A 13,457-nucleotide genomic window follows, 5' to 3' on the forward strand; every position below is an offset into this window, starting at 1 on the left:
CCTTTACTCATGCTGCACACTCTCTCTGGAAAGTTTTTGTCAAATAACTAAAATGCCCAGTATACACAATTTTAAAGCTATTAAAAGCTGTAATATCTCAATAAGATAGAACACTGAGGTGATAAGGTTTTTGGCCAGTTTGCAGTTGACAAGTTATACTCTGAGAAGTTTACCAGATCAGGAGGTCAAGTTACACCATAAACATTCAGCACACGCCTCAGTTGCCCTTGTAAGTATGCTTTTCCAATCCGGCTATTCCCTTGGGACTCCCCACAGTATTATCCAGCGAAAAAGACAGATAGCCCATCTGGAAATGTGCTTTCTCTCTTGCTTTCTGCCATGATACAAGTTTGAGCAAGTTAACCCCTGCACAGAAATCCCAGGATTTGATTAATTTTGTATGCGCTGCTGACAAACATTAAAAAAAAATGCAAATACAGAAATTGTCCCAAAGAAGTTGTGTATTTCAAGCTGATGTGATAGCAGACCAGACAGCAACAATGCATTTAGCTAGATCTGTTCAAATCTTCGTTTTTAATTTTTTTAATCCTTTCGTTAAGAGGATTTAATCCCAACATATCCACAACTACACACAAGCCCAAAGATAAAGTGAAACCCTAATCCGGTAGTTGACTTAGATCTCACATTTAAGGATCCATATATAAATATGTAGTTTTTATACTGTGTTCAGAATCACATTAGTGTTTCCTCCTTTCGCAGGTGATGAAATCTATGAGACATTTGAGTGGTTTGAGCATGAAGCATATAGGAAATTTGACAGAGTGGATGTGCAACTAAGCGTGTCTCTAAATCTCCTCTCTGGATATAAAGAGGCTTTTTCACACTGGTATCTTCCAAGCACAGAGAGAGAGAGTGAGCAAATACCCGATGCACTTAGCAGGGGTGGGTGGGTGCGTTATTGAGGGGGTATTAGGAGTCCATTGTGCGAGTGCAGAGGCAGAAGGAGGGCATTGAGGAGATGAGAGGAACACATCTGTTCAGGAACAGAGAAGGAAGGCAGTGGGACAGAGCAGGCGAGTGCAAAGGAGGTACGAAGTTGTGAGCAAGGTAAGCATGTCCCATTTCTTTCTGTTTTGAATAATATCATTCACTGCATTAATTCCATCTTTGCATAAAACTGTATCTTTTTGTAAGTGTTCTTTGTTGTTGTCTGACTATCTTGAGTTTATTCAGTTATTAAAGATTAAAATAATTCTGGATCCTTTGTTATGTACAAAGACTGATGTTTCTTTCTTTCTTGTCACTTAGTCTGTATTATAGTCGCATCATGTGATGATTGTAAATGATAACAGTAAATGATAAAGCTTCATAATGTAGCCTACAAAATGCAGATATGTCTATATAGGGTTTAAAAAAATCTTAAATTCTATATATCCTCATATTATAGAGTAAGGACTTGAGTACATGTCTTCAGAGCAAGACAAACAAGTTGATATTGAAAATGTTGATGCTAAAAAACACATTTACTTAAGAACAACATTTTTGCTTACATTTTTCACCCAAAACAGTTAATAATTTAATATATTGTTATAAAATAATTAGATTTTAATTAAATTTACTGTGGGTTTGACAAATTCCACCACAGTTCCATCTGGAACTGTCAGATAATTTGGGAGGTTAAGGTTGAGAGATTGAATTGCATATCATAAATGTCATGCCGACGCATTATGTTATTACGTTTATTGAGCGTCACATTTATGCAGGTCCTCCCCTACAGTCTTTCTGTGACTGGGTCAGTGTCTCTTCTCTCAGACACTAACGAATCCACATATTTACATGCATACATGTGTCTCTTTCCCTTTTTCCCGTCAGTCTCCCTCCCTTTCGTACACTGTCCTCTGACTTTGTCCTCTGAGACTGGCAGTGTTTTCCTTTAATTCCATTATTCCATAACTCTTCTTTTCCATGCCCCACTCCCACATTGTTTCATTTCTTTAATGAAATTGCACCTGCTAATTTAATTAAAGCCTCACATCCGTTGTGCTTGTCCGCTTTTCCTTTAAAATGAAACCCATAAACCCTCTGTAGCCTCTTCATCCTTTTCTCTTTGATACTAGCCATCTGCAATTCAATCATGCAGCTTTACAACCAAAGCAGTCAGCAGTGTAGTGAAGTAAAGTAATTATTTTAGGACTGAAAGAAGTCCTCACTTTTATGAGATCTGTGCACTACTGATTTAATCTATCATCTTATATAAAGTTGTAGTTGTCATTGGTTAGAATACTAGAACACAATCTTGTATTATCACCACCCCAAACTGTGCATTTACAGTGCTGGCATCAATCCTACAATTCCTCAACACAAGAGAGGCCACCATCTCTGATTCAGCAAAGATGACGTCACTGAAATCACATGACTAAGGAGGATTGAGATTTGCATATCTCTATCAACAGTACTGGTTTCATAGTTCTACTATTCCAAGCAGATGATGTATACACTCTCAGTATGATGGCGATGTTTTGGGCAGCAGTTGTCTTCTACATGTGTGAACATACAGTGGAAGTTTATGGAACGGCTGATACAGATACATTGCCAACCACTTTGGCGAGCACGGTTACGTCCACTGCTTTACCCACTGTCTTGCCCACAGAAGATGAGAGCATCAAACTTGTGGTGAGAATGTGTTTGGAAGTTTCACATGATTTACAGTTTCACCTGAAAAATTTTTCAGTGTTCCATTGTTCTACTAAAAGTCAACATAAAATTGACCCTATACTTCTTATTGTGCATTATTCATTTGTGCACATTTTCTCAGTTTATTTTCAGCATTTTTAAGAAAAATGTAATAATCTGCCTGTAAAATGAGTTTGCATTTTTGGGATATCACGCTCTCCGTTACTAATTTGTTGTTGAATATCCTGTTTTTAAAATTAAAAAAAAAAAAAACAGGATAAAATTTTGTGTCATGTTATAGAACTAAACTAGGCTGCAAATGGCATTTTTATATTGCTTTCATGGTAAATTTGAATACTTTTCAATACTTTTTATATATATATTTTTTTTAATCTGTATTCATTTATATACATGAACTGTTTTTTAATCATTAACCACTGCATTAATAATTTACAAAAATTCCCATAAATGCTTAGAAATTAATGTGTAATTACTGTTCAAAAGATTGGGGTCAGTATTATTGTTTTTATGTTTTTGAAATAAGTCTTTTATGCTTACCAAGGCTGCATTTATTTGATCAGAAATACAGTAATATTGTGAAATATTATTACAATTTAAAATAACTGTTTTTCTAATAGAGCATATTTAACATGTAATTTACTACTCTGATGGCAAAGCTGAATACCTTAGGAACCTTATTATCAGTGTTGAAAAGATGAAAAGTTGAAATTATTGTGGAAATGGTCATACAGTTTAGTTTTTTTTTTTCTTCCAGGGTTAAAGTTAAAGTAGACAGTTGAATTTATCAGCATTTATTTTAAATAGAATATTTAATAATGTAAACATCTTCAAATCAATCAAATCAATCGATTGCATCCTTGCTGAATAAAGCATACATTTCGTTCAAAATTTTCAACGGCAGTGTATTTGAATATACCTTTTATGGTTTCATGTTGTTCTGTTTGGCAGGATTGGCTCACGAAGTATGGATACCTCCCACCCCCTGATCCCTCTACAGGTCAGTTACAGGCCTGGACCGCTGTCACTCAAGCAGTGAAGAAAATGCAGAGGTTTGCTGGTTTGGATGACACAGGAGTGTTAGGTATGAAAAACAATATGTCCCCCACTCTTTTAAATCTAAATCTTATTTCATAACTCTTCTATTGTTGCTTTGTTTTTACCCTCACCTTCCTGTCACAGATGAAGAGACTGTTCAACTGATGCAGACACCCCGGTGCTCACTCCCGGACGATGATGACCAAACCATTCAGACATCGGCACTACACAGTGATATGCAAAATCAAAGGATGAAAAGAGCAGCTTCTACCTGGACAAGAAGAAATATAAACTGGAGGTTAGCCTGATTATTTTACCAGTTGTGTTTTTCTTCCTGATTTTCCATCCTGCTTTCACATACTCGATGGTTAGCACACAGTATCACAGCAAAGAAAAAGATTAAAAAACACCTCAGCAAATGTATCTTATTCTCTTATTTATTTGTATTTTTCACAGGCTGCGTTCTTACCCCGCCTCCTCTAAACTGTCCCGTGAAATGATTCGCTCCCTAGTGTACTATGCACTCAGAGTGTGGGCCGATCCAACATTACTTGAATTCCATGAGGTTCTGCTCACTTTTTAAAAGCCAGTGTTTTTGAATACATTTGTGTTCATGTAAATTCACAGACTATGTGTTGAACTATTTCAAATAGGTGCGAGGACCAGAGGGGGCGGATCTCCAGATAGATTTCTTGCGCGGTTCCCATGGAGACGGATATCCCTTTGATGGAGCAGGTGGATCTGTAGGCCATGCCTTCTTTCCATCAGATCCAGACAGGGCAGGTGGAGTTCACTTGGATGCAGAGGAGGAATGGGCCTTCAGACAACCAGGTAATTCTGCAAAACAATCAATAATGCACAAAGCCAAAGTAAAACCCAACAGGACAGTACAGGCCAATAATTTTCATGCAATGGCCAAAAATAAAAAATAAAATATAAATGCAATGTAATACAATGATGAATGATACATTGCTCAGAAGCTTGGTGTATCATATCTGATACAAGTTTAATATGATTTTTTTTTTTTTTTTTATGTATGGATAGTCAAATAAACCCAAGTTGCTTCAGTCCAGTAACTTCATCTTGCAATATTGTAACAATTTAAAAGTTGTTAATACATTCACATTAAAAAAGGCCTTTGAAGTTTGCGTATCAAATTTGATACAGTAGACCTTTAGTCTAATAGGGTTAAATATTCAATATCAGCTGATATATATATATATATATATATATATATATATACACACAGTGGGTACGGAAAGTATTCAGACCCCCTTAGATTTTTCACTTTTTGTTATATTGCAGCCATTTAAAATCATTTAAGTTCATTTTTTTTCCTCATTAATGTACACACAGCACCCCATATTGACAGAAAAACACAGAATTGTTGACATTTTGCAGATTTATTAAAAATAAAACTGAAATATCACATGGTCCTAAGTATTCAGACCCTTTGCTCAGTATTTAGTAGAAGCACCCTTTTGATCTAATACAGCCATGAGTCTTTTTGGGAAAGATGCAACAAGTTTTTCACACCTGGATTTGGGGATCCTCTACCATTCCTCCTTGCAGATCCTCTCCAGTTCTGTCAGGTTGGATGGTAAACGTTGGTGGACAGCCATTTTTAGGTCTCTCCAGAGATGCTCAATTGGGTTTAAGTCAGGGCTCTGGCTGGGCCATTCAAGAACAGTCACTGAGTTGTTGTGAAGCCACTCCTTCGTTATTTTAGCTGTGTGCTTAGGGTCATTGTCTTGTTGGAAGGTAAACCTTCGGCCCAGTCTGAGGTCCTGAGCACTCTGGAGAAGGTTTTCGTCCAGGATATCCCTGTACTTGGCCGCATTCATCTTTCCCTCGATTGCAACCAGTCTTGCACTGAGGAGAGGCTTCCGTCGGGCCACTCTGCCATAAAGCCCCGACTGGTGGAGGGCTGCAGTGATGGTTGACTTTCTACAACTTTCTCCCATCTCCCGACTGCATCTCTGGAGCTCAGCCACCGTGATCTTTGGGTTCTTCTTTACCTCTCTCACCAAGGCTCTTCTCCCCCGATAGCTCAGTTTGGCCGGGCGGCCAGCTCTAGGAAGGGTTCTGGTCCCAAACGTCTTCCATTTAAGGATTATGGAGGCCACTGTGCTCTTAGGAACCTTAAGTGCAGCAGAAATGTTTTTGTAACCTTGGCCAGATCTGTGCCTTGCCACAATTCTGTCTCTGAACTCTTCAAGCAGTTCCTTTGACCTCATGATTCTCACTTGCTCTGACATGCACTGTGAGCTGTAAGGTCTTATATAGACAGGTGTGTGGCTTTCCTAATCAAGTCCAATCAGTATAATCAAACACAGCTGGACTCAAATGAAGGTGTAGAACCATCTCAAGGATGATCAGAAGAAATGGACAGCACCTGAGTTAAATATATGAGTGTCACAGCAAAGGGTCTGAATACTTAGGACCATGTGATATTTCAGTTTTTCTTTTTTAATAAATCTGCAAAAATGTCAACAGTTCTGTGTTTTTCTGTCAATATGGGCTGCTGTGTGTACATTAATGAGGGAAAAAAAATGAACTTAAATGATTTTAGCAAATGGCTGCAATATAACAAAGAGTGAAAAATTGAAGGGGGTCTGAATACTTTCCGTACCCACTGTATATCCAGTATTGATAATAACCTAATTCAACATGTGTGCACATTTATACACAGCAACGGAGGGCACAGATCTGTTCACTGTGCTAGTGCACGAGCTTGGTCATGCCCTCGGACTGATCCATTCATCTGCACGTCAATCTGTAATGCGTCCATACTACCAGGGGCCCCTAGGAGACCCACTACACTTCAGCCTGGGACATCATGACCTTCAACACATCACAGCTCTTTATGGTAACTGTCATTAAACACCTTGTTTGGAATCTCTGTTTGGCAATTACTCATAGGACCTTTTCTGCATGTGTATCTGTTTGTGAATTCAGGTAAGAGTGGAAACCATGTTCCAACTGACAAACCTCTTCTCGTGACGGAGGCTCAATTGCGTCACCGACATGGCGGAGTACACAGACTCACACACATGTACAGACACGCTCATAGCCATTTGGACAGGTAAGAAAGGATCAATTAAACCTTTTGAATTCAACATCAAATTAAAATCAAGCTTATACTAATGCATGTTCTTTATTGTGACAAATACTGGAAAACACATAGAAATCTGGACAGATTTTATAGGAATAACTGGATAAAAACTGGACATTATATACTAAATGACAGAGGATCTCACACACTACCAGACTTTATTGTGAAAACTAGTGTGCATGAGCCTCGTTGGTAAAACACATGACAAATACATTATGTGTTCTAATATGGGCTAAAGTATGTTTGATATTTGAAATCCATCAACTCTGACTGCCCAAAATCTGCAGACTGGCTCTGACTTTCGCCAACAAGTACTGAGGAAATATGTGAACAAGAGTCATGTGTATTTATGCTTTAACATAGTAACAAAGTACCAAAGTAATGTAGTAACGAAGTAAATTCTGAAAACTGTTTCATGCTGGCTTTAAAGGCAAAAGATGTTTAAAGGGATAGTTCACCCAAAAATGAAAATTCGGTCATCATTTTGAAGGATGTTGGTAAAACAGTTGCCGATAGCCATAGACTTCCAAAGAGTTGTTGTTGTTGTTTTTCCATACAATGGAAGTCAATGGCTACCAGCAACTTACCAGCATTCGTCAAAATATCTTCTTTTGTGTTCAACACAACAGAGAAACTCATACAGGTTTGGAACAGCTTGAGGGCAAGTAAATAAGGACAGAATTTTCACTTTTGGGTATATAACTATACCTTTGAATGTTCAAAGTCATGTTTCTTGGTTGTTTTATTTTTTATTAACCAAAACAAGTTTGTTTAAATGTTCAATGCATGAAGCATGAAGAGAAAAATCATATATTTTGAAATGTCTATTTTTGTCTTAAGTTCTGTGGATCGCTGTAACACCAGTTTTGATGCAGTTGCTAAGATTCGAGGAGAGATCTTCTTCTTTAAAGGTAGATACTTGAAGCTTTTAACTAATTTATGGAGTTATTTAATATATTAACACTTCCTCCACTTTTAGTGTTGTCATCTTCTTTGTACACTTGTTATTGTAACACTCTTTATCCATCCAGCCAGTGTCACCATTATGTGCAAATGATTTTTTTTATATATATATTTCTCCTAATTTTTTATGTCTCTCTTACCTTTCTTCATGCATTTTGCAGGGCAGAACATGTGGAGAGTGAGCAGAGGTGGTCTGGTGTCAGTCAGGGCTGTTCCTGTACACAGACTTTGGTCGGCTCTTCCTTCGTCACTTCCTCCACTGCGAGCGGTTCTGGAAAGACACACAGATCATGCCATCATCTTTATCAGTGGTCAGTTTCCCAGCACAATCACATCACAAACAATTGTGCACCACACTTTTGAAAGTTAATTTATGTAATTTAAAGAGATTTATTTTACTTGGCCCCAGTGTAGATACAGGTGCATCTCAATAAAGAACCAAAGACTTAAACTACTTCAGTCTGTGTGCATTGAATTTATTTAATACACGAGTTTCACAATTTGAGTTGAATTACTGAAATAAATGAACTTTTCCACGACATTCTAATTTATTAAGATGCACCTGTAATTATAATATGGCAGTGGCTAAGTGCATATTGGGTAAATAGTAGTAAATTACAAAGTGTAAATAGTAGTAAGATGCTATTTTCACTTATAGTGTAAATGGCATTGGATGCTATTCATACTTAGTGGCAGATACTATTTTCACCATAATGTATTGTAGTACAGTTACAGTATAAAACATCATGCAGTATTAAGTTCTGATCTGTGATATGCAAAGAATGGGGTCAGTAAAAGTGGATTCAAACTCGAGTTGATCATCTTTACTTTCCACACCACTATTCCTGTTACCAGATGGGTTTTTTTGTTATATTGTCTGGTGGGCAGAGCTAGACTAAATAGCCTTTGTCAACAAGATGGGCTATTTGCACTTACTGTAATCTTATATTTTCACTTAAAACACATTTGCTATTTCCTATTTTTATGTGCAAGTTTTCATCAGTTACACCAAAGACTTGACACCGCTCTACTAAACATACATGTGCAGGTTCCCAGGTTTGGCTTTTTAAGGATCTGTCACTCCAAGAGGGTTTCCCTCAGCCTCTGTCTACTCTGGCTCCTGAGGACTCAGAAGGAGGGTGGCAAGGTTTGCACTGGGACCCAAAGCAGGGTGTGGTGTGGGGGTCTGTGAGAGAAGATGGAAAGAAAGGAGAGGAAAGCGAAGTCTGGAGAGAGCTCATTGAAGAAGGAGTGAATGGAATTATCATGGAGAATGACGACGAGAGAGAAAGGACTGGAGACTTTAAGGGTGTGATGCTTCAAGACCTTTAGTTAAAAACACATTATGCTGCATTGTGAATATATGTGTGTGACAGTGTTTTAGAGCGCTACTGATTTTTGAATTCTCTATCTCAATCAGGTTCAACCTACCTTTTCAAAGGCAATTCCTACTGGAAATTTACTCACCCAGGCTCCGCCCCTGCAGAAGGATACCCTCGGCTTCTGGCCACTGATTGGTTGGACTGCCCTCAGCCGTCCTCTTACAGCCCTGGCGACATCTCTTTGATCTCTCACTATGGTCAGCAGGAGCTTCGTGAGCAGAAAGGGCAAAGAATAATCGACCAGATCATTCACAAAGAAAAAACCGAAAGAGATAACCCTCTTCGCTGGGACTGTCCATGTCTAAACAGTGCAGTGACTCAAAGTGGACCTATTTTACTACTGCCCATTTTATTTCTGATCACTGGGGCTTGTTAATATTTTCCACATCCAAATTTACACAGTCATACATACCCCAAAATAAAGTTTTCCTTGACTTCCAATCTCTAACCAAAGGAAGTGACTAAAATAGTTAGTAAGAAGATTTATAACAACCATTATACTGAGATTAAATTCTAAGATTAAAAAAACTTCATAGTGTTGTTACATGCAGTTTTACCAAACAACTGACTTTCTATCTCTGTTAATTCCTGTTTTAGTTGCTAAAACCCCTTTTAATGCTATCTTTCATATCAAAAGTCATGCGGTACATCAACAAATGAACCGATGTTAATGATTTACAGTTCAGAGTCTGTCAGCTCACTAAAGATTATGGAGACCTCAAATAATATTGTGCTATAATTTAGATGTGTAATGATATATTCATACAGTATTTTGATTATGACGATGCAGAGAGCAAATCTCATAAAATAATGTGATTTATTCATAGTTTTATTTGCTTTTTTCAAATAACGTACTACCGGGCAGATGGAAGGATCTGTAAAGATCAGTAAAGTGTCATTTACAGAACAAACTCTATCGTAATTAAATAAAAATGAAAATGCTGTGTACATTTGATTTAATATATTTTATGGATACTATTATTATTAATATATTTTATAAATAACATTTTTGTTTATCAATTTTCTCTATTTTTATTTTTTTTTAAATGTACTTAAAGATTGTACCAATAAAAAGAAAAATAAGAACATTATTTTATTTCACAATTACTTGCATATTGTGTCACCTCAGGAATTACCTGATCCCTAAAGTCCACAATTTTCCCCGTTTAAATCACTTCAAGTTACTGGCACCGGCATCACAAAAAAAAGCAAACTGTTGCATCACTTCTGAACATCCAGATGTTATGTGATAAGCTGTTCTATATAAAGTACTTGATCTCCAGGTGATGCAGCATAATAATCTGAAATCCTCTTCTGAAGTTCTACAATGTATACTTTGGTGGTCTTGACTGCTCTTTTGGGCCTGTTTAGTCTGAGTCAGGCATCTCTGCCAGACTGTAAGGAGCTCATAACACCACTAACCCTGGAGGATGACAAGAAAAGTGTAAGTGCGTTATTAATATATTTTAGAGCAAGTATTCTTTTATAGTATTAACGCTACTGGAGATTATATAAGGATCTTAAATTTCACAACTTCTTTTCTCTTCCAAATAGATCATGGGTAAATGGATCTTCCTTGAAGGCATAGCTGATCACCACTTATTTACAGATAACCTGAAGACTGTGAACAGCTCATGGGTAGAGTTTGGACCAAGCACTCTTGCAAACACTTTAACCCTCAGCCAAGGGAACATGCTGTAAGACTTTCCTGTTTATAACATGTTTTGCTAATCTGAATAAATGTTATGATGATGGCCAGCATTCTGAATCTGGTCTCTCTCTCTCCTCTCAGAAAAGGAAAGTGTGAATTTAGCACCATCAACACAATTTTTAAAGATAATACTTTTTATGCCAATGGTAAGTTAACAAAAGCTTATTTCAGGTAATACTCATGGGTACTGAGCACTAATGAATGTTATGCTGGTGTTTGATCCACAGAGAATGACACAATATCAGAGGGCAAGTTCCTGCCATCCTGTCCTGACTGTACCACCATAAGCTTCATCAGCCAATTCAAAAATGAGACCATAAAGTCTCTGTACTTTTTCAGTAAGTCACAAAATCCATAGATTACATGTTAAAAGTATGTATTCCAAGACATTCATTTTTTGTCGTCTTTGCTCCCGCAGAGAGAGAGAGCAACTCAACTCAGTCTGACATGGACACCTACTGGAAGCAAGCCGAGTGTCTTGGATTCAAAAGAGAAACCCAGTACTCCTATGATGGAGTAACAGGTCAGTTTGAGTTTCAAGTTCTTGTAGTTTTCAATGAAAGCAACAGTTATTAGTAGTGATTTTGAGAAAACAGCTCCTGGTCTTGTGAGAATCAATATCACACATGTATAAAACATGATTTCAGATACAGCTGTTACAGTTAAATCTGTCAAGAACATGTCCAAGTCATAATTTAACCCCAAAATCAAAAAGAAATCAGAATTAATTGACACTCAATTAATTGCAAAAAGAATGCACATTAAGAAAACTGAAAAAACTTTTTTTTCTTCTTCTGTTATTGCAGAACTCTGTGATGTGGTCAAGCACAGCTCATCTGACCAGAATACAAGTTTGGACAAATCAGATCAATAATGCATGCATGAACCATTTTTATGCAAACAAAATTCGTAAGAACCATGACAAGAAAAACAATATGTGAAAGTAAAATTGAATAAAGAATATTTGTTATTCATCATTGTGTGTGTGTGTGTACCTGTTACTTGCTTGAAATATTATCAGATAATAAAAATTATGTTGTATGTTCAGTATTTTTTGGGATTGTCCTCATTTCTAAAGGCTCATGGTCATTCTGACAGGTCAAAGTCCAGAGTTTTGCCCACTCAATTCATTTCAATTAACTAGAATCTACAGAACCTGTTGCAGCACTTCAGCACTTTAATGTTTTTAAAAATATATATTTTAAAAACATTAAATTAATGGTCATTATCAAATCCAGTCCACATTTAGCATTCTGAATTTAAACTAATAAAAACAAATCCAGCCAACATTGAGATCATCAGCATATGCACCGGCCTGAGTGACTTCGCGGGAGAAACAGTGAAGTTCACGCGTCAGGTAAGTTTCACTAAATAAATGTTGTTGTTTTTTTTAGACTAAATTTAACGGGGAAAAAATCATGCAACATATTCGATTTTTTGGAGTGGACATTTAGAAAGTGTTTTATGAGTTGTATATCCGAAGAAAAGTGGATAAGTGTATTTCAAGTTCGGACGTCAGGTAAGTGGCACTTAATACTTAACTTTAGACTGAATAAACGTATATTTAAAAGGTGTAAATGTTTTATTTAAAACGTATATATTTATACACAAACGTAAAAGTTACATCATATAGCCTATAAAAGCATCGAATAAGAGTTGTATGATATGTCTCCCTGATAGCACACATACATCTCGGAGACGTCTATTTGACGTCTGTATTTACATCTGCAAGACGTATTTTTTAGGGTGTTTGCTCATCTGCAATACGTCTATAGGATGTTTCCTTTTAGATGTCAAATAGACGTCTATTAGATGTCTTTAAGATGTTTATCATTTATAATGTATGTAAAACTGACATCTGAAAGACATCTGTCAGACGTTTATAGACAGCAGATGCTTTCCAGATCAAGAGATCTTTAACAGACATCTTGCAGACGTTCGTGTGCTATCTGAATTTCAGTGATGTGGTCTTTCACCTCGTTTAATCCATAAAATACTTCATATCAAAAGCTGTGTTACTATAATGAACTTTAGCTCATTCTGGCCTTTTGTAAGACATTTTTTTGTGTTTCCGTGACGTTAAAAGATATGAAGACATCGCACGGTCTTTCTTTTATCCACCTTTTTCTTGATGTAAAAATGGGCGTGGCCATTTGTAAGTTCTATGGGTCTAGCTTCTGTCTCCAGCTATTTTTAGTTGCACAAAACAGTTCGTTTTACTGCTTGATATTGAAAATGGGTGTGTCTTATCATATTATTTTAATGTATTATCTTAATTATGAACACACTGGTGTGTAGTGCAAACAGTTTTACCGTTTACTGCACGTTGTTATTCTCCTTGTTATTTACCTATAGCGGCTAATGGGGAAGTCGTGGCCTAATGGTTAGAGAGTCGGACTCGTAATCCAAAGGTTGTGAGTTTGAGTCTCGGGCCGGCAGGAATTGTAGGTGGGGGGAGTGAATGTTCAGCGCTCTCTCCACCCTCAATACCATGACTGAGGTGCCCTTGAGCAAGGCACTGAACCCCCAACTGCTCCCCGGGTGCCGCAGCATAAATGGCTGTCCACTGCTCTGGGTGTGTGTTCACAGTGTGTGT

General features: G+C 37.2%; 2 protein-coding genes and 1 long non-coding RNA gene across 3 annotated transcripts; 2 read left to right on the plus strand and 1 right to left on the minus strand.

Moving 5' to 3' along the window:
- Positions 1-1,016: 1,016 nt before the first annotated feature.
- Positions 1,017-10,286, plus strand: mmp17b (matrix metallopeptidase 17b). Its single transcript, XM_058798563.1, has 12 exons — positions 1,017-1,068; positions 2,293-2,634; positions 3,604-3,736; positions 3,835-3,988; positions 4,147-4,255; positions 4,344-4,521; positions 6,383-6,559; positions 6,649-6,775; positions 7,646-7,716; positions 7,930-8,079; positions 8,817-9,077; positions 9,189-10,286. The coding sequence occupies exons 2-12, from the start codon at positions 2,467-2,469 to the stop codon at positions 9,524-9,526; spliced, it is 1,866 nt and encodes a 621-aa protein (XP_058654546.1). The 5' UTR covers positions 1,017-1,068; positions 2,293-2,466; the 3' UTR covers positions 9,527-10,286.
- On the minus strand, positions 3,578-4,142 carry LOC131553730 (uncharacterized). Its single transcript, XR_009274246.1, has 3 exons — positions 4,008-4,142; positions 3,822-3,914; positions 3,578-3,709 (listed from the first exon to the last, which is right to left on the minus strand). It is a non-coding gene; the product is annotated as an uncharacterized LOC131553730 (long non-coding RNA).
- Positions 10,287-10,415: 129 nt separating the features above from the next.
- LOC131553724 (saxitoxin and tetrodotoxin-binding protein 1-like) lies at positions 10,416-11,838 on the plus strand. Its single transcript, XM_058798575.1, has 6 exons — positions 10,416-10,594; positions 10,705-10,847; positions 10,943-11,007; positions 11,089-11,199; positions 11,280-11,384; positions 11,668-11,838. The coding sequence occupies exons 1-6, from the start codon at positions 10,478-10,480 to the stop codon at positions 11,733-11,735; spliced, it is 609 nt and encodes a 202-aa protein (XP_058654558.1). The 5' UTR covers positions 10,416-10,477; the 3' UTR covers positions 11,736-11,838.
- The last annotated feature ends 1,619 nt before the right edge of the window (positions 11,839-13,457 follow it).

This window comes from Onychostoma macrolepis, chromosome 14 (genome assembly GCF_012432095.1).
Source record: "Onychostoma macrolepis isolate SWU-2019 chromosome 14, ASM1243209v1, whole genome shotgun sequence".
In the NCBI taxonomy this organism is placed as follows: Eukaryota; Metazoa; Chordata; class Actinopteri; order Cypriniformes; family Cyprinidae; genus Onychostoma; species Onychostoma macrolepis.